Source organism: Ursus maritimus, unplaced genomic scaffold (genome assembly GCF_017311325.1).
Source record: "Ursus maritimus isolate PB19 unplaced genomic scaffold, ASM1731132v1 scaffold_3, whole genome shotgun sequence".
NCBI lineage: Eukaryota > Metazoa > Chordata > Mammalia > Carnivora > Ursidae > Ursus > Ursus maritimus.
Window position 1 is genome coordinate 88,746,764 of NW_024425563.1, and position 25,335 is coordinate 88,772,098.

Below are 25,335 nucleotides of genomic sequence, written 5' to 3' on the forward strand. Positions count from 1 at the left end.
GGGGCCGGTTTGACTTCAAGCATTTTCCACGAATCAACCACATTTGACAGAGCACATATACAAAAGAAGCCTGAGAAAATAGAACACCATGACCACACCAGCGCCCTCCTGCTCCCCACACTGTCTCCTGCTCCACCACCCTCCCCCTCTCTGCACCTCCCAGTCCAGGGCAGCCCAGGTCCAGTTGGGGAAGGAAGGTGCTAAGGAGTTGGAGGCCACAGGAGACACTGCCCAGGAGCTCCGGCAGTGACATCAGCCCACACAGCTGTCGGTCATCTGCAACTTTCCCCTCTGTGCCTCGGTGCTTTCCACGTGCAGACACAGGTCCAGATCGCTAAGCAGAGGCTCAGGCATTTGGCCTAAAGAGGTCTGATCACATTCTTGAGAATCAAGAAGGAGATTGAAATTAAATGTCCTCTTCTTTGTACGTGGTGGGTCTTATGTTGTTTCCGCATGGGAACCTCTACTTGGTTTCCAAAAGCGCTTGTTTCACAGGAACTGAAGCTGATGGTAAATAAGCAAAAAAACCTTCCCAATTTTAAATGAGACATTGTTTTGATTCTAATACATAAAAGTTTTTACAGTAAATGCATTAATTAGTGAAAATAGAAAAATATACAATCACGTATATTTCCACCCACCTACTATATACTGAGCATTTGCTGTATATCCATGTTTGTACAAATACAACATACATATCAACGAGTGTCCTACTTGTTAGTGTGTGTGTGTGCATGTGTGTGTGCGTGTGTTATCTATTATTTCCAGTGTAGAGCTGCCAACAGTAGATGCTAATGTTGTTGAGAACTCTCATGTACCCACATAATTAGCTCATCTCATCCACACAACTCCAGGGACAGGGCCCACTGTATCTTCATTTTATGAATGAGAAAGTTATGGCACAGAGAGTTCAAATAGCTATAGAACCAAGATCTAAGCCCTGGCACTTGGGGTTCAGAGTCCAGCACTTATCCCCTCCACCACCCTACCTTTCCAGTGTTAGTGCAGCTCTCATGCGATTCTTGTGAGATCAGGAAACATGGCGCCCGTGACACACTGGGATAGATCTGAGCACACTCGCCAGTCATGTGACATGTTATACTGTCACCACCAGAGTGTCTTCAACCAAATGAGTCTGAATCTGCTGATCTTTAAAGGAGAAATAATCTGGGCCCCATCACTGGCTGTGGCTGCCCTGGGGCCAGTGACCCAAAGAAGGCGTCATAAGGACTGTCTCAGGGAAAGAATTAGAAATGTGGAATTGACCGTTATTACAACCAGCGCTGTTTTGAAGGCTCAGATGTCATGCTGTCCCTTACCCTGGAATCTCAGTTAGATTGCAGCAAGTGAGAGAACACAGAGGCAAACGTAGATCTTCGACTGTTTTTATTGTGCCTATGATGAAAAGCAGTACAAGATTCAGGTGGCAAGGAAGGCAACTTCCGGATGTGTAGAATAAAAGGCTTCCGGGCAGTCATCTGGTGAAAGAGCCCCGGGGGACACGACTAGAAGCTGCATGCTGGCTGTGCGCAGAGGCAATGGGGACCGCGTGGCTGAGGAGCTGATGGACACTACGGAGAGAACGGTGCTGAGACCCCTGTGGATGGTCCCCTGGCCCCGCCCCTGAGTCATGACAGCATTTGTTCTTGCTGCAGAGTGAAAGTTTCTGTTTCCTCAGTGATTTGTAAATCCATTCTGCAAAATGACACAACAGAAAAAGACACATGTGAACTGAAATCAACCAATCCCAGAATGAAGACCCCTTAGATCCCCAGCAGGTACTTTTAGCAATAGTCATTGGAAAAAAGTGGACCCTTGTGCCACCATGTGTTAGGAACCTTACCCATTGCCGCAGAGTGCTGGTCCCCCGAGCAGACAGACGGCCATGATGGCGGAGTAGACCAGGCTCTTGAGGAGGAGGATGACGTAGGTGTAGTAGGCAGACGTGGTCCTGAGCTGCAGCTGCAGGGCGGCTAAAAGACGTCATTTATGAGTTTCCCATGTTGTTTTGAAAGGCTAGGACTTATTAATGGCAGAGGGGTGACAGTATACATTTCTCCTGACCTGGGTTGAAGTGACACCCCCACGACAGCACAACGTGCAGTAAGTATCGACACCAACACCACAAAGACAACTCAGAATCCAGAATGCAGGCCAAGTCAATCAACAACCTCTGAGAAATTCACTTAGAACATTCTAAACTATTAAAAGCTAAAGTTGAATGTTTAATGAGTGGACCTAATGGGAAAAAAAGCATTGGTGATATACATGTTTGAGCATTTCTTCACCCCAACATGTCTCTAAGTAAGGTTAAGAGCCAATATTCATTAACTACAAACTAACCACCACTTAGCTCAGAGTTTTGCATGCAATGCTTTAATCTTATTTAATTTTCAATAACCTATGATATTCTTTTCATTCCCATTTTACAGGTAAATTGAGGATAGAGAAGTAATTTGCCTGATATTATAGCATTAGTTAGTACCAGAACCCACATTTCAATCTAGGAACACAACGTTCAAACACATTCGCAGGCACTCTGTAATTCTGCTTCTCCACATGTAATAAGTACCCAAGACATCAAATGATTAAGCGTAAATATAAAGTTGCATTGCTGATACAGAAGCATCTTAGCCATTACATGCTGTGCATTCCATGAGATTCCCAGGAATGGTACAATCCGTGGTAATCTGGTGGTGTTCACAGTGGGATGGGTGAAAGGTTTTTGTTAAGAGGGAATCATATAAAATAGAAAGGGGTTGGGGCGCCTGGGTGGCTCAGCGGTTAAGCGTCTGCCTTCGGCTCAGGGCGTGATCCTAGCGTTATGGGATCAAGCCCCACATCAGGCTCCTCCGCTATGAGCCTGCTTCTTCCTCTCCCATTCCCCCTGCTTGTGTTCCCTCTCTCGCTGGCTGTCTCTATCTCTGTCAAATAAATAAATAAAATCTTAAAAAAAAAAAAAATAGAAAGGGGTTTATCAAAATTCTCTGAAACGTTAGGTGGTCATGGCTTATTCACCTGTCTTTCTTGAATATCTCTCATTGTAGCTATGATGCTAGAGGCAATACCATTTATCATCCTTTGCAGTTTTGCAGGAAACACATGATGTCAAGAAATAATTAATGACAGTGATGGTGGGCCGGACTGGCTACTCAAGGAAGCACAAGGCCAAATCCGTTCCTGTAGAAATGTTCCTTACATGCTTTATCTCCAGTTAGTAGAACTCAAGAGATTCATTGGCCTTTGGTGTGGAAGGGAACTCCAGTGGTGCCGTGCTCATACCTCCTTGCCCTGGGTCAGGTAATACGTTAGGTAAGGTCCAGAGGCCCCTTGAGATTGGACATGGAGGGCAGACCAGCAGGGCCAGAGTCAATGCTCCTCGTCACTTTCTTGGTACATATGTGGGACAAAAGGGCCAGGAGCCAGTACTAACGATGTGTCAGCTAAATGAGATAGCCTATGCTAGACAGTCCACATAGTGACCTTATGTCTTCAATAACTGAGTGAGACGTCATTCGTGTTATGCCTGGTTGGCTCAGAAAATGTAAGTAATGTGCCCATATTCATGCAACTGATAATTAAAAGACTGGGGTTTAAGTCCAGTCTGTGGCACTTGAAGCCCTGCGTTCATACCCCCTCCTTATGTGTGCACCTGTCTCAGGGCCTTGGCTTTGGGATTTAGAGGAAGAATAAAAACCGAGTGAGTGTGTGAACTCTTGACTCAGATGGTCTGGGTTGAAGCCCCAGATCTCGCTGTGTGGTGTGGTGCAAGGGGCTGAATTAATTTTAGCTCATTGCCCTCATGTGTAAAATGGGAATAAAATCCTTCACAGTGAGTATTAAAAGAGTTAAACAAAATGCACCCACAGTGCAGCGCAACACAATGAGGAGCTCTCAGTGTCGGTTCATGGTATTAATTACCAGAAAGAACAAAGACTTAATAACACCTAGAATCAACTTGATTATCATGTTTTCCTCCATGAGCAGAAACAAAAGCCACAGAAATGAATGAAGTCCATTGTTGAAAGAATTCAGAGCACATCACTGCACCCCTAATTTATAGTCCTCTCCTACCCAAACAGCAGTTACTGTGTCAAGATGACTCCTGAGAAATGATGGATTGACTTAAAATATAATTCAGTCTATTTTGTAAGCTCCAGCCATTCTGAGCTTTCTCCCTGAAGCCAGGAAAGTTCAAAAGTTAAGCTGATCAGGAGGAAAAAATGCTGTAGCATAACATAGAGGCAAACATAGAGAAAAACTTACCGTCTTCGTATTTTGTAGAATCAATGGCAAGCTCTAGAAGAAATGAGAGCGAGTATTATTCAATTGTTCATATCCATTATTTGACGTGTGTCTGTGTTGTGGATAGACGGATACATACATACATATATACATACAATCTGTCAGCAAAGACAAAGAGCCATTACAAATATGAGCCCCAGAATTCCAGAAATGGTTGGTCTGCTTATACGTAATTTGGTAGATCAACTCATATATTGTATTTCTGCACATGAATATACTGAAGTTCACGAATGATGCTTTTTTAAAATTTCTTTCTGACAACTGGATGGTGATGTCTAAGATCTTGTTTTCCTTCTGTGCTCCTAGCTCCTGGCCCAGCGCCTGTCGCACTGTGGGTGATCTATAAATGCTTGCTGAATGGAAAAATAACCAGAAACACTGGCTGCTGTACAGTCCTCGGCACCCACTACTGACATGAAGGGATGATACCAAAATAAATTTGTCCATCCCTAGAATCCACAGCAGAATCTTAGATGTTTGAGGAGTCTGTTTTAGGTAAATTTCCTATCTGAGTAAAGAAAACAGCCCTACCTTTCAAATCATGCTCTCCCCAGTATGCCCAACTCCAGCACATGACTTTCTGGAGTGGTGGGTAGTGTTTGTGGACATGACAGCAATGCTAATGGAAACCAGAACCTACTGAGTGCTTACTACTGTGCCAGGCACCATGTGACCGCTCACACGCATCATCTCACGTGATCCCTTAGCGACACTGACATGAGCTCAAGTTAGAAGACTCCATGTTAGACAAGAGGAAATACGTTGCGGAGAGGCTCAGTAACTGGCTAAGAACCGTACCAGTTCCTGGCAGAGCCAGCACTCACAGATGGTCGTAGGGGTTTAGATGAGCCACAGCAAGTGGAAGGTCCCTTGTAAACCAGTCCATAGAGGGGCGCCTGGGGGGCGCAGCGTTAAGCGTCTGCCTTCGGCTCAGGGCGTGATCCTGGCATTACGGGATCGAGCCCCACATCAGGTTCCTCCACTATGAGCCTGCTTCTTCCTCTCCCACTCCCACTGCTTGTGTTCCCTCTCTCGCTGGCTGTCTCTATCTCTGTCGAATAAATAAATAAAATCTTAAAAAAAAAAACAACAGTCCATAGAAACAAGCATAACTCCACCACTGTGGAATCTCAGACAACAGCTCTTCCAGACAGCGTCATTAGTCTTAGCAAAAGAACTTTTTATTACAGAAGCTCAGCATTTCAGTGCATTTGTTTGCAAGACAGAATGACAGGTCAAGTCATATTTATACCTGTCTGAATGTATGAACCCCGAGGTGAGAGTTGTATTTATCTACAGTGTTAAAAAAAAAAGTCACCATTCCTAGACAAAATTCTGTGAAAAGATCATTGATTGTTGGATGCAGGGAGAGAGAGTTCTAACATTCTTTTGGTTTATCCTTTTTCTGCTTGATATGTCCTTACCCACACGGACACGGTTCTCGTATGCAGCTTGCTGCACTCCACACAATCTTATTTTGGTGCACTCATTAAAAAAATTGGTTTGAGGTATAGTTTTTGGGGCAAATTCCAATAAGGAAAATGTTAGTATAATTATGTCAAATGTTAAAATATTCTCAAGAGCTGACTCGAAAGTACATTACATGTCTCTTTCTTTTTCGTACAGCGACTTTATTCATCGTATTGTGCACCTGTAACTAATATAACACTGTACGTTAACTAACTAGAATTAAAATAAAAACTTTAGAAAAGATAATAAAAGTCTCTTTTCATCATGCATTGGTTGAAGTAAAGACAGAAAGGGAACAATTTTTATAATAAAATTTGTATGTGTGTCCTAGGTTCCCTTTCTCAATCAAGGTTGGTCGTACTTGGACAAGACCAGTTTTATCCCTCTTCAGAATCACTTCTTCTTTTGTGTGGTCATAATATATACAAGCTTTTAACAACAACAACAACAAAACAATGGGGGTGCCTGGGTGGCTCAGTTCGTTAAGCACCTGATACTTGATCTCAGCTCAGGTCTTGATCTCAGGGTCCTGAGTTCAAGCTTCATGTTAGGCTCCAGCTAGGCATGGAGCTTAGTTAAAAACAAACCAAAACCAAAACCAACAAACAACAAACTTCCAAGAATCAGCACTAGAAACCTGCTGTAGAATTGCATTAACAGAAATGACTTCATTAGGTTTGTTTCTATGAGAAGACCTTGGGAGACATTTGTTTCACAAATGAGTTTCAAGTAAAACACATCATGAACAAAAACTTCTCTCTTACCATAATCATCACCATGGAACTTACTATACCTTTTACTTTTCTCTGATCACCAGAAAAAAATCAAAACTTAAGAGGATACTTCAGCTTAGTGGATAAATTAAATTTATGCTTTGCTCATTCTCTTCCTTTCTTTGTTAGCTATAGAAATAAATAATTAGGACTGTCTGTGTGATCTCACATTGCTGAGTTTTAGGAAAGGATATACATAAACACAGTAAATACAGGAATTATGCTAAGTGAAATAAGTCAAGCAGAGAAAGACAATTATCATATGGTTTCACTCATTTATGGAACATAAGAAATAGGAAGATCGGTAGGAGAAGGAAGGTAAGAAGGAAGGGGGGGGTAAACAGAAGGGGGAATGAAGCATGAGAGACTGTGGACTCTGGGAAACACACTGAGGGCTTCAGAGGGGAGGGGGTTGGGGGACTGGGATAGGCCGGTGATGGGTAGTAAGGAGGGCACGTATTGCATGGTGCACTGGGTGTGATACGCAAGTAATGAATCATGGAGCTTTACATCAAAAACTAAGGATATACTGTATAGTGACTAACATAACATAATAAAAATTATTATAGGAATAAATTCATCCATGTCATGTTTTCAACAGCAAGCATTTTCACTGACATAATTTCATTTGCTCTTCATACAGCCCAAGTGTAAACAAAGCTAAATGTTTGCCCCGATCTGAACATTGGAAAATCGAAATAACAAAAATTCACCCCAATAAATTTTAAAGATCTAACTGGACGTATTAACTAATGTGTCCAAGAATCAGGCAGCATCCTACCAGCTAATGGAGGGGAGCTCCAAAGGGCTACAGGAATGGGAAGGTTTTTCAAGATAGAGAGGGAGTTTAAAAATAATTACTAGCAAGGAACATTGTTTTAGGCAAGGTCACCCTCCTAAGGAAAACTGAGGGAGTCGATTGATCAGTAGACTTCCTAGAGCGGACCAGGAAAGTCTCACGTCCACTGGTGGCAGGTTACAGCTCTGGGTGTTGAAACTACCGTTGGAGAGGTATTAAGTCTTACTTTACCAACTTGGGGCCTTAGGCTAAGTGAGGCCACTTTGAGCCTGTGGTTTTCTTTTTAACAACCCCGCCTTTTGCCTTTTGATCAGACTCTCAGCTTAACTGAGAGCTGGGATCAAAATTGAGGCATTACCACCACTCTCAGCGACTGCTCTAAGTTCTCACAGTGTTTTTTATTCCTCAATGTGGTATTCACAGTTCCTGACCTTGTGATGTTCCCAAGTTACCATTTCAGCTTTACAAATTCGGAGCTGGTGTTCTGTTCTCTTCATTCCTTTTTTTGAGGTTCTAATCTTTGAGATGCCATTTGTATGCGGGTTACCCGCTCAGAACTTGCATTTAAAGCTTTTGAGAGAGCAGAACGCACCACACAGATGATTATGATTACTCTAAACAGGATATTCCCCCTGTTAGGAGTACAATTTGAAGCCATGGTCCAAGACTCAAAGCAATTAAAATAAAATAAGAAAGACCCTGACGAAGGAGTCACTCTTTTAAGCCAAGTGTCTCGCACCGTGATCTCGTGTTTACTGGGTTTTAACCTCCCCGAAAGTATTAATCCAAGTACAGCAGGTGTGTTGGCTGCAGCACAGACCGAGCCTTGCTCAGCTGAGAAAAAAATCAAAGCCTATCTTATTTTCAAGAACTACTTTGGCTAGAGTCTAAGGTTTTTTGTTGGACAGCCATTGCTTTAGCAAGAGATTCTGCAAATAAATTCAAGAATGAAGGAGAAGGTCCCGATCATATGGTACTTACATTTATCTCTAACCAGGGAAGTAGGGCCCTGCCAAAAGACTGAATCCGGGATCATGAAAGTTTCCTGATAGGTCCCATCTCACTCAGGATGTAAACTCAAAGCAGTCAACAAACGAGATGTCTCATTTAGCTTGAAAAACTTAGGACCAGTGTTAGATTTTCTGCTAGCCGGAAATAAAACGTTGCTCTAAATTCCAGAAGTTACCGCCTTGGTAAAGACCTGGGAGATCCACTGCCAGAGTAAAGGGAAAGGGAAGAGGAAGAAAGGGTTTCATGTTTGGTTAGAGGATGACGTCTTCATCCATGGTCTTGGGGGAAAGCCGTCTACCTGGAGGCAGCTACTTCTCTTTTTCTCAGTTTGATTCAGAAATCTCCAGCATTTGTGCAGGACCAGGGGTCAGGTGGAGACTTCTGTAGCTGTGGGATGTGAACCTGAGGCTCCATACCTTTTAGTTTTACAGCAGGAGCACTAGGTAAGGTCCTTCTTCTACTGGGGTTAAAGGGTTGTCTTCCTCTGATGATGTGTCTAAAATACCTAATGAGCAGGATCTTTTTAAATTTGATCTAAGAAGGTTTCCGTAACCTGGTGAGGACAGGCTAAGCATCAGACATTGGAGACTTACTCTAGCTGGTCACACTAGCAGGCCACACAAAGCATCGGCAGAAGGTTGTACACTGAGACAGTTTCAGGAAGTTTGCAAGGTTTTCCTAAATGCTCCTATGATTTGCCCAGTTAAGATAGGTGTCTTGGTCACGGGAGATCACAGAAGGTGTGCCCGAAGGGGAAACCCATTTTTAAGTGTCTTTGCCACAATGAGGGCATCAGCCTCTTTGCAGGGAAAGGCTTAAACCCATCCAGAAAATATACACGCAATGACAAGGGCGTATTGACAACACATACTAAGTGGCAGTGGAATGAATTCCAGTTGCAGGTGTCCAAGGGGTGCCGAGGGAGGAGGCGTGAAGTGTCTGGAGACAAGAAGGTTTTCCAGGGTTATGGATCTGACGGGTTAGACATTGGTGGAAAACCATTTTGTACTATTATAGAAGTCTTCCCTCTGATGTCTATTTATAATGTGAGTCATTTTAAATGCCCTGTGGTGGGTGAAGGAATGAAAAACACAAAAGCCAAGAAAAATGGGGTTTGCTAGCAAGCCGGTAAGAACCAAGTGGCTATCCTGGTTTTCCCTTAGCCCTGACTCTTTGTTTAAAACACTGCATGTTTACCCACCTTAGTTTCTCTGATTCAGAAGCAGACAGGTGCCATGTTACAAGGACGCCAGGATAGCCCAAGTCTGGCAACGGGGGGCCATTTTTTGTAGAACCAGAATGGACCTTACCTACATGTGCCACAATCTTACAGTACAACATAAAACTTGGTATGAATTTTTATTTGACAACACTTCTCATGTAATTTAACATACCAAATAAGCTGAATTCCTTTAGCAAATCCTTTGGAATGTTCCACGTTAAAGAGACTTATACCAAAAGTCCAAAGAAAACAAACAAATAAACAGCAACAAAAAAATCCCCCAAAAATTCACTGTCCTTTTAAAAGAGAAAAAAACAAATTCTAATGCTACACCAGCTTACTTTTGATTTGAAAATTCTTCATTCCAATCTTAGTACTGACCACACGTAACATTTCTTTCCTAATATCCCCTTTGTGCACACCTTTTACAACTTTTTCTTTTACATTCAGATATTTGCTCTGAGATACCTGAGTTCGCCCTCTTTAGATAACCAGACTCCCTTTAAGAAAAAATCCTTCTTCCCCACCCCCCTCAAAAAATATATTTCCACCCCTCATACGTTTTATTACTAAAACACACATCTTACTTTCACTGCATTCAGGGTTGTTTCTCTTATTATTGATAGGAGTCTTAATTACATTTATTAAAATTTTTAACTCTTAGAAACCTTCATTTTTAATGAAAGCTAATAAGCGAGCAACTGTGAACTGTCATACCAACATTATTTAGATAGGCAAATCTATGAATACATAAAAAAGTTCTATAATTGCATGCTTCTTCATAGAACAACATTTTATAAAACACAAAATACACTTACAAACACTCCCAAATTTATCTTCAGTTCCTCTCCAATAAGGAAATCAAAAGTAGACAAGCCTAAGTTCAATAACTAATAATCTAGTTATTATAATTTATAATTAAATTTAGTTTATTAAACTTATAATTTGATAATTTGTCTTACTTGGAAATGATCTTGTTATTTAATGAGTGTAATTTAATTTACCATTTGACTTAACTCATCAGAATAAGGTTTTAGGTTACCAAAAAGATTTGGGAGATTCATTAAAAGTATATTTAACATTTTTCACTTTATTTACATCTATTCAATTTACTGGTTCTTAGCAGTTTTGCTGAGATTACCCATAAAAACTTTATGAGACATGGGGAGGGATGACTGAAATAGGTGATGAGGATTAAGGGGTGCACCTGTCCTGATGAGCGCAGGTGATGGATGGAAGTGTTCAATCACTATTTTGTGCACAGGAACCAATATTACACTGTATGTTAACTAACTGGAATTAAAATGAAACTTAAAAAAAACTTTATGAAACTTCAAAATCTGTCATTTTCCTGCGCTATTTCTTTAAATATTTTGTAACAGAGATCACACCTACTCATTTGACTGTTAGTAAACCTAAACCACATGAAAGTTTTAATTTCAATGCTGATAACTCTTAAGACAGATCTATTTTACTTAAACCCACAACCAAATATTTGACACAACCTGTGATACTGAAACACGTTTGGGTGAGTGTCTATCTTTCTGAGAGTTTTAGAATGTCCAATCCTTGCAAGTGCTCGTCTGTAAGGAAATAGAGTTCTTTGTAAGTTAATTTTGGCAATACCCTCAGAGAGAAAAATAACTCACATTGACAACGTATATTTGTGGACACGCAGACCTCTACAAACACCTTAGAGTAACTTACATGGACAGAGAAAATTTTAAAATGTGTATGTGTCCCTGGTATGATTAAGGAGACATTGGGGAGGGTATGTGTTGTGGTGAACGCTGGGTGTTGTGTAAGACGGATGAATCACAGACCTGTACCCCTGAAACAAATAATACATATATGTTAAGTAAAAAAATAAAAACAAAAAAACAAACAAGAAAAAAGGAGACTGCTGGAGTTCAGGCACAAGACCCTTGAGTAGTTTGTATTTTAAAAGGACCTCCTGCCTTTGTTTCCCTCCCCCTCATACATCGCTAGGCTGGGTTTGCATTTCAAAGACATGATAAGATATGTAACTTTAAGGACAGAGAAAGAAAGCAGGTTCCTCGGAGAAGGACTTTGCTTCCCTAGAGCCAATCATTTACAAGCCTTTCCCATAAATAGGAGAAATTTGGGGATAGGTACAAGAATAGGGGAACTTTGAATTGCCTCAAGACCTGCGTTTCTAGTTCTATTAAGATTTGTCAGGACAGCTGCTCTCAATTTCTCAGACTCGGATTGACATGAAATGACATCATACGTTGATCCAACCTATCCAACCACAAGAGCCTCAGTTTGCTTCTTTCCCTCTGGGTGCATAAGTTTAAGGATTTCTGGTAGCATGGGATAACCCCTCTTGTGTGTAAGATGGGTCCCCAAAGGGGGTGCAAAGGATATCACCCTCTTGAGATCCAGTGTCACCCGTAGTGAGAGCCAAAGGAAGGAACTAACTGGCCGCATGTCCCTGGCAGGCAGAAAGCTAAGAGCAGTCATGCGGGATGCCACCAGCAGGAAGACAACAGCCATCTCTGCGAGAGAAAGGATCGATAGCAATGGGTCTGGATTTGGAAAGGGTGGGACAATGTGAAATTTTATTCTCCTCTCTGGACCAGGCACTGTGAACAGAGTGATTCAGAAGGAGCTGATTTTGCTCTGTTTCCACCCTTGGTTGGCTTTGCCATTTTTTTCAGGACTGGTTCTGCGGGCCCTAGTATTTACCAGAACTTCCGCTTGGCTGTTCAAGGGAAGATTTTGTCAGTTTGCCAGAAATCACCCAGTCTCATCAACTCTGGCGGGGGGGGGGGGGGCTTGTCTTGGAGCCCTCCTTTGAAGGTAGATGTGGGGGTGTCTCTAAGGCCATGAACTTGGCAGACTTCTGTTTATGGCCTTTTGGAGGCTTCTTTTGGAGAGATGCCCCATCCTGTTTAATTGGAGAACCCTTGCTTTTAAGCACACTTCTTAAATGATCTTATCTAATTGACATAATTCCTCATTATGTCATTGTATTTCTAGGTTGTAATTCCCCAGAGGGCTGGTGGAAGTTCCTTGAGATTCTAGCTCTGAATGGAGTTAACCCACACTTCTCTCCAGCCATGAGTAGCCACAAATGAGGTGTAGACACATTTCTGTCCGGTCTTACTTGGGGTCTCCAATCTGATGGTTACCAAGCCAGTTCCTCAGGACACAAAACAAGCTTAGTAGGATCTTGCCATTTTCGTTACATCTGGGACTATAGTTCTTAGATGCAGAGTAAGCAGGTGTACTGAAAGGTGGTGAGTTGACTCTAGAATTTAAGGATCCCATCAGCTAAGACGTGGGGCTTCTTGGAGCAGAACTAGCACCTAAAAGGGCTGTGCCCCAAGTGGAAGATCGTTTTACAGAGTAGCTCCTTGCACAGAAGTTTACTTGAGGCTGATGGGGGACCTAATGCTGATTCAACCCATTCCCCGACCAGCTTATACTATCAGGGGAGTGTTCTTAAGGTGGTGAGCATTCTAACAGCCTTTGACTGCTTGACCCGCACCCACCAATTTGTGGCTTTTTCTGTCTTTGAGATCCTGTTAGGATCTGTTAGCAGTAGCCTTTAACTACATGAAACAAGACAATAATAGCGTACGTGTGGTATCTAAGAGATGTTACTGCATTCCGGACACAAGAAGGTTCTCTCTGCATTACCATCAATTCTCCTGGAACCTGGCTTGGCTTTGGGCAAACACTTCTGCCAATTCAGTTGGGTTCCAGACCACTGTGCCAGCTCAGCGGGGCTCTCGGAATAACCCTCTGGCAGCCCAAGCTGACCCACCCTGTACAAGAGCCAATTAGATCAGGAGCCCAAAAGCAAAGAGAGTGGATCTCAGATCCAAGAACTCACCCACAGCCCTTGAAAATGGTGAGAAAGACAATGAACTCAGTGGGCTCACAGTAACCACCCCTGTGTTTCTCCTTGTCTCTGAAGGCCCCTGAAAGTCCAGTTCAGATCCCATCACTGCCAGCAAATTTGTTAAATAACAAAAATTCAACCAAGTGCATGTTAAAAGCTCGAACAGCTGCATTACTCAATCGAGTTATGAGTTGGGCAGCATCCTATCTAGCAAGCAGGGGGGAGCTCAAAAGGACTACAGCGAAGGAAAGGTTTTTAACAATAGAGAGGGAGCAGAGAAAAGGAAATTATTAGCAAAGAACCCATTGTTTTAGGCAAGATCGCCCTCCTAAGGGGAAAGGAATCAGTAAACTGATCGTGCCGACAAGGAAATTCCCATTTTGACGGGTTAAATGTCACTGCTCTGGGGGGTTGACATTGCACTTGGGTTAGGTATTAAGTCCTGGTTTAGTGAACCTGGGACATGAGCTAAGTGTTGCCATTTTGGATCTCTGATTTCTTTTTAACAGACCCAAGAAGATGAAACCTGCCTTCAGAAATTTAGACTTGTATATAGAAAGCTCTTCGCACGTCTTGTTATGTCCTTTTCCCTTACTGCTTAAAAAGGGCTTGTGAACCACAGGGAAAAGTACAGACTGGTTCCTTCTTATCCGCCCTCTGGGGCCTTGGTCTGTGATGTTAATGTCAGGACTTAACTGAGTCTAGTGAGTTACTGGATCACAGCAGGGCCAGGGCACATTCAGCCATCTGCCCACACTGTCTAAATATGACCAATGTCTGCCCCAATGAGGTTAATTTGGGTCAGCACACAGTAGGACCGCAATAATGTTGGCTGAGCTGCATTTACCAGTGGTAAGAAATACATTCATTGTGTAGAATGGAAGAATGTTTGTAATCACAGTAGCCTCACCCAATCTTTACTTACCAAATTTCCCCTTAGACTGGTGTATAAATTCAAATCTGTAAAACCCAAGACCATACTAAAACCTCAGCCTCCAAATTACTTTCGTTGAGCTGTGATCCGGCTCCGTCAAATGAACAGCATTTTGTAGCTTGTAACTCACTGTTTATGGGTTATACTTTGAGTACAGCAAGATTGAAATGAGAGGGACCTGACTGCTGAGTAGAACATTCCTGAAAGATGTGTAATTGTTCTCATTTCCTGATCAAGCAAGATCACCAAATTGGTCTCTCTTTTTGAGCATTCTTGTACGCGCAAGGTTGCCAGGTGCTTTCACTTGTATGGTTTCATTTACCGCATACAATGACCCTAAGAATCATCATTGTCACTTTCATATTTTGGATGATGAAACGGAGACAAGAAAGGTTAAGTGAATTATTCTTTTTCTTTTTCTCTGTATGTTCCAAAGCCCATTCTATTTTAATAGTATGGGGAAATAGCAGGACATTTATGCGACCATTAAAGGCAACAACATTAAAGAAAGATTTCTGTTTGTTTTCCATGAATACTTGACAGAAAAGGTGGGATATTCCCTTTGAAAAAAAGGGTTCTGAGAGGTTATATTCATGCTTATACGCACATACCTTTGTTTATTGATGGAAAAAGAATCTCTTGATCAATTCCTGTTTTTTTACTCTTGTGTTTGACGATACATTTGTGGTCTTTATCCAATGACGCTCCAGTCACGGTCAGCCAGCTGAATTTCATGTAAGTGTCATTAGTCTTCATGGTGTCTCCCTGCTGGGATGTCAGAATTCTTTTGCCATCCTTTTCTTTCCAATCTATCTTAATAACATCAGGGAAAAAATCCTCAAGAAGACAAAGATATGTTCCAGCATTCTGGATTTTTCTTTCAGCAACTGAAGGAAGAAAAACTGTGGGCTTGGGAGACATGTCTTCATCAGGACTTTCATCTGTGGGAGAAAATGTAATAATTAAAGTATTATTAGAGAAACACAAACATCGTGTGCTTTGGAACCACCCAGCACAGTAAAAGGAAGGAAAATTGCTGTAGAATCAGTGTTTACCATGGCCTTTCATCCAGAGTGGATTATAAGGTGCTCATTTTTTTAGTTTCCATGGCTCAAGAGGTCATGTAACGTGCCCACAGTCAAGTTGGCCTCTTAGCTGCAAATCTGGATCCCATGCCCACTTCTGATACTGGAGTTCTTCTCCTTGATTTCTGATTTTCTAGAACATCTCGCTCTCACATCTAAACCACACCAGGATTTTGAGTAGGGCAAGGTTTAAACCTGCACCTCCAAATTATTTACAATGCCTTGAATTTAGAAGCAAAGTGGTGATACTTCTAAAACATCTGTTTAAAAATTATTTTCAGAAATTTCAAGTAGTACACTGATAGCAACTGTCTTGCTTTAGAAAATATTCACTAAAAGCACATTTTGTATTGGAACTTCATTTGAACTTGAAACATGACTAAGAAGAAACCGTATTTTGACTCTTAACATCTCCCTCCAATATCGAATCTGCCCTGGGAGGCTTCTGGAATTGTCTTACGCCACAATTTTCTTTGATTTCACCTGCTGAATAAAGTTATCTGTAATGGGTGTAATGTTAATAGTTATGATTCTAGAGTTTCTTGCAGACATAATGTCAAATTATATAACAAAACATCATGGTTTTCAAGGACATGTCACTTGAATACTGGAATGTTCCTTGGTTATGCATTTATTGTTAATTTAGTAATTGAAATTATAAATACTAGAACCATTTCAAATTTTACTTCCAAGTGAAACATAAATGCTTTACTCATTTTGTCTTTGGGCTAGTTTGGAGTTAGAATAATAATTTCATGGGCAACTTCAAGGAAGAATTTAGATTTCTCCTTTGAGAAGAAAAGAAAAAAAAAATTATTGAGAATTTCTTCCAGTATCACAAAGCTCCTGATTTTTATACTAAATCAATAAGCAAGCAATGCTAAGGTTTTTACTCATGCTATAAATGTAATTAGTTCATAAGGTGGTTGTTTTAACTTTGTACATCTTGCTTGTAGTGGAAATAGTATTTTATTGATTATAATAGTAATCCATATGCTTTGTTCTTATTTTAAAATCCATGGTATTTGAAATAAGATTAATTTTTTAATTGTATGATATTTACATAATTATTGTCTCCATTTAATACATTTAAGAATGTAGTTTTCGGGGCGCCTGGGTGGCACAGTGGTTAAGCGTCTGCCTTCGGCTCAGGGTGTGATCCCGGCGTTATGGGATCGAGCCCCACATCAGGCTCCTCTCTTATGATCCTGCTTCTTCCTCTCCCACTCCCCCTGCTTGTGTTCCCTCTCTCACTGGCTGTCTCTATCTCTGTCGAATAAATAAATAAAATATTAAAAAAAAAAAAAGAATGTAGTTTTCATCTTAGGAAGTTGGCTTTTTATAGGAATACTTCTGATTTATCATATTAAAGAAAATTTCTGGACAGTAAGACATTATGCTTACCTCCTGTCCCTTTTCCTTAGCTAGATTCCTGAAGTTTCATTCCTCTCAGGATAGAAATCTTGAACTTCCATAACTTTCTCAATGTGATAGTTAACTGAGCATTAAATCATGTACTCGGTTATGTATAGTTAGTGTTTGTATTTTTGGGTAATTATGTTACATGTTCTTACTTTCAACATTCTTTTTTAAACTTATTAACAGTGTGTTTTATGGCCAAAATCATTTTCATGATGCATAAAAGAGAAACAGTTTTCACAACAAATAAACTAGTGCAATACACTTATATAATAAAAATAATTTTGAGGTAAATTGCCTGAGTTGCATATATTTTATGAAGATGAAGCAATATGAATTCTATATAAGTTTATCAAATGTCAACCTCAGCTTCAATTAAGTATGATATTTCAAACTTGTATGTTGATCTTGATTGAAAGTTTCTCTATTCTTCTCATTTTTCTTTTATTAAACAAATAATTATAGGTATTTCCTATTTCAATAGGACTTTCAACTTTATGACATTCTTAAGTATATTTAAAAATAGTAACTATATCTCTTACTATATTTCTAAGTACATATTAACTACATTTTCAACATTTAATTGTTTTGCTACTAAGTATGAGCTTGAAGCCCAAAGTTGCTCCTGTTAGAGATGCTACCAAAGGATTAAGATTTAAAGTATACAAGATAATTACAAAAATTTAAAAAACACATTTTAATTTCATTTTTTTGTTGTTGCTAATGAGGGAAAAAATCCATTCAACAGAAATAAACACCTCTAAATTCAAGTTTGTTGTGTATCGGTGGACAGTAAGATAACTTTCCATTGGAGCAGTTACAAGTCGAGCTGAATCCTTGGAAGAATTTCTGCTCTGTCAATATGATTGTCTACAAACCACTCTCCACACTGGATACAATTCTCCCTTTAGATTTGAAATGGGGCAACATCTCTGTGGCACCTGCTGTGTGTTAGACCACGTGCCAAGTACTTTATTCACAGTCTCTCATTCAATTTTCATACGACCCCTTCTGAATACATCCTGTTATCTCATTTTATGAATTAGGAACCGGAGGCCAGAGAATAATCACCCAAGTTCACATAAGCAGCAAGTGGTGGAGCCGGATCTCCAGGTCAGTCTGCGTCCAAAGCTCGGGCTCTGTGACCACACCCTTTCACCATCAGAAAAGGAAATGTATCAATTCCCGAAACTTATCTGTCATGATCAACTTTGTTCTTAGGGAAAACACTTCCAGGACAATTACACATGTTGTACATGAACACTTCATGCAAGTCCACACGGACGCAAAGGTCAGATCCTATTACAGTGTTTGCACATATTGTCTATGCTGACCTTTACTGGAAGGATTGGTATAAAAATTTTCCAGAAGATTTCCATATCTAAACATGCTATGAAAATGAGAGATTATAATTATCATTACCATTATTATTACCAATTTGTTTGTGATGATTGTGTGCTCCAACATGACATTTTAATCTCATGGGACCAAAGCTTCCCTTACTAGTGGATATGCAGTATTTGGGGGAAACAATCAGATCTATGTCAATCGAGCATGGAGACTCATTCCTTCATTTGCACCCCATTTTCCTCAACTATGTCTGAAACTCTCTGAACCATCATCACGGAAAATGTGGTTTCACACACCAGTTAAGGCAATCACCTGTCATATCTTATCCACTGCACTTTCCGGTGTTAAAAAATCAAAGGGAAGCTAGTAAAGCCCAGTAATATGGGGTCACTTCATGGAACTGATTCACCTGTGTTGTCCATGCAAATGGCACTTTTCCCACCAACAGCACCATCTATGAGCATTCCAAGCTCTCCTTAGAAATTTCTACCTCAAACTGACTTCCTTCCAGCTCATGCTATTTGGCTTGAGACTCCTACAGTGAACCTTCATGGTGGGATGAAAACAGCAATGGCCGGTTGCCTTGTCCTCCAACTCCCCCATCATCACATTAGACCACTAGGCTGTCACCTGCCTGACCAGGTCTGCTGAAGGCCACCATCTGCGAATGACATTAAATGTCATGGTGCCCATAGTAATGGTACAGTGGGAGCATGAAATGTGTTTGTTAAAGACCATTTCTTTCATTTTATAAAGTGGATGTGGAAGCCAATGCCCACGGTTTCTCTTCACATTCTTCCTAAAGGACTTGCATTGAAGTTCTTTTCTCATTTTATGGTGGGAAAAACATATTTGAAAACTTGATGTGTTTCATTTTATCCGTTAATAGAAAGGATGTCCTCCACTACATTTTTCTCCTACCTTTGAACATAAAATTTTACCCTGTGTTTCCTTCTAGAAAATCACAGATCTTTTTTCTTCTGCTTTCCTTAGTGCTTTTGATCTTCTGTTTTTATTTCATGGCCTAACTCTACTTGTGTATTTTATTTTAGATCTTCTTAAGTAGATTTTGGAAATAGGCAGTATTAAGAAAGTGAGAAATAGTTTGTGCATTACACCCTGTTTCTTTTTCTGCCCCAGAGCTTGATAGTTTAGTAATGTCTACCTTGAAGATGACATGGGAAATGGGAGCTGTTTACAAATCCCGATCTGCGACGTAGACGCAAAACATTCAGAATTCAAACACACCGAAATGCCAGAGCATAACGTGAAGTTTTTGTTCCCAACATTATCCCTCATGAAACAAGGGTTGCCTTAGGTTTCAATCCTTGGGTAATTTTTCATTTTAATAGTTGCACTTCTAATACTCTATTTATCTCAAACAATGCTACTTGGACAAGATATCAACCTGAAATAAACTCAATTAATCCTAGTTTTAGAGGCAGCACTGGTAAAATACAAAAAAGAAGTTTAATATGGATTTAGTAAACATGACTTAGGACTAAAGTCTCTGTATTTTATGCTTACATTGTTCATACATAGAACGAATCAATAAATATGAACCTTGCTATTCTTTTATTTTGTAAGGGGATAATTGCCTCTTCCGATAAGATATCATCACATGGGGATCTGAAAACAGACACGCAGACCCTGCGGTGACTCATAAATTTGCTCTGAAATAGATGTTTTAGATGTATGTGAAGAGTCTGAACAAAATTTTTAATGAAATGTAAAGGCAAAAAAAGCAACATTTCTCAACTGGTATTTGACACGATGTACTTCTTAAATTTGTAAGTATAATCCAATAAAGATATAAACGACTATAAATGAATATTTCATTTTATATCATTATGAGTTTATATACTCAAGTTGCAAAACCTTTCAGGTATTTGTACGCAAAAATGAGAGTTCACCTTATATCCAGGCTAACCATATCTGAGGTAACGCTTACTACGTTCTAATTATTTTTATAAATGGGTAACAGTGAGCCTTAGAAATTGAAAGTATTCTGCAAATCTGACCATTTGTTCTAAAATGATCTGTAGACTACATGGTAATTAATACATTTTTCTGCACTCCTGATTTCATAAAGAACTCCAGTGGGTGGTCATTTGAATTCTGGAGGTTTGATATTTATGATGGCTGACCATGTCCCAACTTCCTGGTAATTCTTTCCATAGTTAATTTCATTTAATCCGCACAATAGCCACTTCATATTGTTACATTAACCGAATAAATGGATGGAAATATATTAAATGTTAACAGGAGTGTCCGTTGACAACTTTAGTGTTTTCTTTATTCTTTCCCTTTCTAATTTTTTCCATAATCATCATGTATTATTTGTATAATTTTAAGAAAGCATAACCAGTGATTCAAAATTTGGTATAGAATGATTATACACAACATGATAGAAACATATCCAAGAATGTCATAAACTGAGTTTGTTTTTTTCTAAATTCAGGCTAGTAAATTCGTTCATTCCTCATTAGCCTTAGAGATGGAATTTTATCTGGAAGAGGGAGAACATCTCACAGGGCTGTTTCTAGGCTGCAGGATCTAGTCAACTAAAAGATTTCAAAGAATTTTCGCAATTCTGGAAAAACATTGGAAAAAATTAAAGAAATGATATATTTTGGTTTCCTTGGTGGTTGTGAACATAGGCACAAATGAATTCATAAATTGAGAAGCAACTTTGTGGTCCTCTTTTTTCCAGTGACTACATGGTCAATGTAAATTCTAGCAATTCAGTTAGATAATGGAGGCAAGATATAATTCAAGAGGTTCTGAAAAATGTTTATTAGAGGAGTGTGGTGCAGAGAAAATGTGAATTTTGATTCTGAATCTATCATGTTGTGTATAATTATACGAAAGAACGAAAGAATTTAATTTTACCTGTAACCCTGAGCTGTGTGCCAGGACCAAACACTTTGATGCCCCAGTCACTCCAGCTATACTGAACCCACTATATGAAAAGCTTTTACAGAAATCTCCCTGTGTGCCTCTTGAAATTGTGCCTGTACATTTTTATATACAAATATATAAATATGTGCCTTGCTAACATTAAACAAAGACGAATCTCAAGCAAAATCAAGTTGGATATGATCATAGTCAAGAATGGATGAACTGACCCTCTCTGCCTGGACAGCTTGGGTCTGTCTTTCCATCTCACTCACACGCATTGGAGAGTCTGATTTTACCTTTCCTCACCATTTTCCTGAACCTTCTAATCTCTTCCTTCAAGGGTTTTCTCATATGATGTTACTTCTTTTATTAGGGTATAATTTACAGTTATTATTTCTTTAATTTTCCGAGAGGAACAAAAAAAGAAATACTATATATGAATATTTAATAAACGAGTGTTCAATATTTTTACAGGTATTATTTTATTTCTATGTGTGGAGGGGTGGGTATCTGGTTTGATTATGATGATAAAATAAGTTCTTTCCAGGATCCAGTTCCCATTGATAATGGGCCAGATGAACTGTTACACAGTCTGCAATCTTGATGATGATCTCGCAACCTATTTATTCTTGAAAGACTGTTCCTTTGAACTTGAAATTATCCTAGCAAGTACCAGGATATGGATTTACAGTCCTGAGCCGCCCATTAGAGGATCCTGTTTGGTTTGGTCTCTCTGCAGGTGTCCCAGCAGGAGTGCAAAGACAGCTCTGAGTTTTGCAGCTGAGTCCTGCATGTGGGACAACTGCTCCCATTGCTCTGCCAGCTTCCACATTCCCAGCAAATTTAATGCCAATACAGAAAGAAGGTTGAATGGCATGGTGTCAGAAGGACTTGCTATTTTATAGAAATACTCTAAGTATCACATTGTGAGAATTTAATAGATGCGTATTTATTTAATGAGAAAATGAGAATTTAATAAATGCATATTCAACATGACTGATTTGATCTTTTGCGAGGAAGAGTGGCAGTTTTAGTGCCATGATCAGAAGCAGAAGCAGTGTTTTTAGCATGAGGAGTAATATAAATTATAAACTATTACTAGTTAAGCATTCAACTAAAGAATCGATTTGAAAGAAGAGTAAATATTCAGAATTTAAAATATGGCTTAATATTTCTCAATATTACATCATGGTCTAAACCATTCTCTTTGAAAGGACGAGTCTCTATTGGGTCCCAAACTTTTCCACAATAACCAGCCATTTGACTTTAGGCAAATAACTGAACTTCTCTGAGCCTGAAGTCCTTTTTTATCTGTGAAACTGGAGTAAGAGGATCTCCTGTATAGGGCTGTTGAGGATGGAGGTAAGGCACTGAAACTATTCAATATGGTAGCTGGCCCTGATAAATATTGGCTAATACTATTATTCTCTTTAATGGAATGGTTTGGAGCCCCTTTATCAAATTTTCCAGTAAACAAAATATGTGGATTTTCTAAGGAGTAAGTATTACATAAATTAAGAGTTCATGAATCCAAGACATTTTGTGTCTCTGGCAGCCCCAGGCCAAAAAACAAGGGACCCAATCAAGCCACAATCTAGATTGCCTATCCACTAGACTACAGGTGTATTGTGTGTTGGGACTGTGTTTCGTGCACCCTTTTATCTCTAGAGTACAGCACAGAAACTGTCTTCCGTAAATGTTTGCTGAGACAATAAAGGAACAAATGAGGATGTAAAGCCATGCAGACAGATTCTTTTCATGGACTCTGGAACTGAAACGGTTTACTGAGCTCACAAATCCATTAAACTGGACCATCTCCAGGCAATTATCACAAGAGCTATAATAACACGAATTCTGACTTGCCTCAGCCTACCCTCTAAGAAGCTAGAGTAAAGAGTAAGTGCAACTAAAAAAAAAAAAAAGAGGAAGAAGAAGTGGGATTTATTGATGTCATTACTGTAAGAGCTACATTTTTTGCAATGCTCTTCAAGATGAGATCAAAAGCTATCATACGTTTTTGCAAGTTACTGGAGAAAGGAACTCTATTCATTAAAAAATGGAGCACTAAATAAGTCTTTCTCACTTAAATGAGGGTTCACAAGAAAAGCATCTTGAACCAATAACTTACATCAGTATTGTACACACATGGTCCTACAAATATCTAATTTCAAGACTGAATCTAGCCTTCTCTGCGGTGTGTGTTTTCTAAGAGTAGAAATTCAATCTGCTTGCAAGCAGGGAAGTAAATAAACCATTTATACAAAGTAATTTTGTTTCCGCATATAGTGACCAGTAGCTTCAAAATTACTATCCACCTGTTGAGGTGATCTTACATTGTTTTTTCTAAAAAGCAGGATCAAAATAGAAGAAGTTACTTACCAGGGGGAGTTACTATGAGCTTAGTTCCTTCTGCAAATATCTTGGTCCAGCCTGGTTACAAGTTCTGTAAAATGCCAGCCTTCTCCTGAGCTTCATGGCAGGACCAGCAGGTAGAAACCTTGTACGGGCAATTCGATCTTCTGGGTTCCCTTGGGAAGTCCTCGCTCTAGGCTTCATGGCATCTGGTATTTTGTATGTTTTCCTCACATTAATTGACACAAATGTCTTCTATGAAGGCAGTAATCGTGGAAAAGTGCTGATGGAAAATGTAAATGATAAGAGCAAATAAGGAAAGAAAGAAAGAAAATAAAGGAAAGAAAAAGATAAAAGCAAAAAAAAAAAAAAAAGAGCTAGGAACCAACGACTTTTCTAAATTACCAGGAACAGTGTTCAGAGAATTAAGAGGTTTTGATTTCCAGGTGTTCAAGTGTGTGAAACTGCTCAGAGATGCATCAGAGGAAAAGCCCTTCTGTTCTCACGAACGCCAGGCCTGCTCCATTAGCAATTTGGGATCATATTTCTGACAGAGGATATGTTTCAGTAACTGAAAACATAAACAGGCCAACAGAAATATACTTGAGAAATGTGAATAATGGTCTCCATTTTTTAATAAGCCAATTTTATCATTTGGCAACACGAATCTTTACCAGGCAATGCAAAATGAGAAAATAATTGCCTTGCTGACAATACTTTCGTGGAATAAAGGAAGAAATTTGTAGAATTCTATTTCCCATGGAAAAATGGATTTTATACTAAAACTAAAATTTGAAAACAAAGCCAGTTCTCTGGTATGTTGAAAGAAACAGCCTCTTGGAAGCTATTCTGTGATCTTCAGAAATGCACCTGTAACCCTGCCTCTGGGGATAACTAGCTTTGGACAAGATATTCGCCATCCCTGGGTTCCCAAGTCCCCATTTGCTGTGTGGGCATTGGGCTATGAATGTTCAAAGGGCCCTTCCTGTTCCAACAGCTTACGAACCTGTGATGAAGAGCAGGAAAGAGTCTGCTTTGGCTGCTCAAGTGAGAGAGGAGTTGAGGGTTAGTAATGGAGAAAGTTTTCTCATAGGTCCCTTCTTTGTGAGATCCCAGCAGGCACAATAGCAGGGGGCTTCATCGGACTTGAGGACATTATTGAACAGGGAAGAAAAAGCAGAATTTATCTTTTATTCATTAAACACTTTCAGAAAATGGGAATTTTATTTCTCATAGCATCTGCTCACAGTGTTGAGGGCATTCTTACCTGGCAAGCACTGTGTTACACACACTTTGGTTCTATTATCTCATTTAATCTTCATGAAGCCTAGTACGTGCGTGCTTGTGTTATTGCTCCCATCTTTCAGATGGGAAAATGGAGGCTTTGACACACCAGGCATTTTATCGAAGGTCTGATGTAAGTGACATACAGTAATGTGTGCCAGAGATCTATGTCTGGACTCCACCTTCTTAAATAAGACACTTTATTTCTTCCATATGCACTTATTAATATATATTATATACCACTATGTAGTAAGAATATGTATATACGTATATGTGTGTATGTCTGCATTTACAGAGGTGTCTGTGGATATATATTTCTCCCAAGGTTCTAGAATGCATGCTCAGGTTTCATTACAGGAAATACTCTAAATGTGCTTCCTCAATAGTGCTTCCTGAGATTGATTGATTCACAGATTAATTCAGCAAGTGTGTACGGAGGCTGCCCTAGAGATGAGGCATGTGCGGACCCTGGCGAGGTCAGACACCAGAGACAAGGGTCTTCCTTGGGAGCACTTGTATCCCAGCAGCACTTGCGTTCATCTTTCTTCATTTGGTGCCG

General features: G+C 39.8%; 1 gene segment (V, D, J or C); it reads right to left on the reverse strand.

The window, feature by feature from the left end:
- Positions 1 to 1,369: 1,369 nt before the first annotated feature.
- LOC103674605 overlaps positions 1,370 to 25,335 on the reverse strand; it is a 32,184-nt gene continuing 8,218 nt past the window's right edge. The window contains 6 exon segments of the C gene segment in view: positions 1,370 to 1,695; positions 1,844 to 1,973; positions 4,267 to 4,299; positions 14,997 to 15,326; positions 21,132 to 21,187; positions 23,533 to 23,538. Coding sequence covers positions 1,629 to 1,695; positions 1,844 to 1,973; positions 4,267 to 4,299; positions 14,997 to 15,326; positions 21,132 to 21,187; positions 23,533 to 23,538 — 622 coding nt within the window.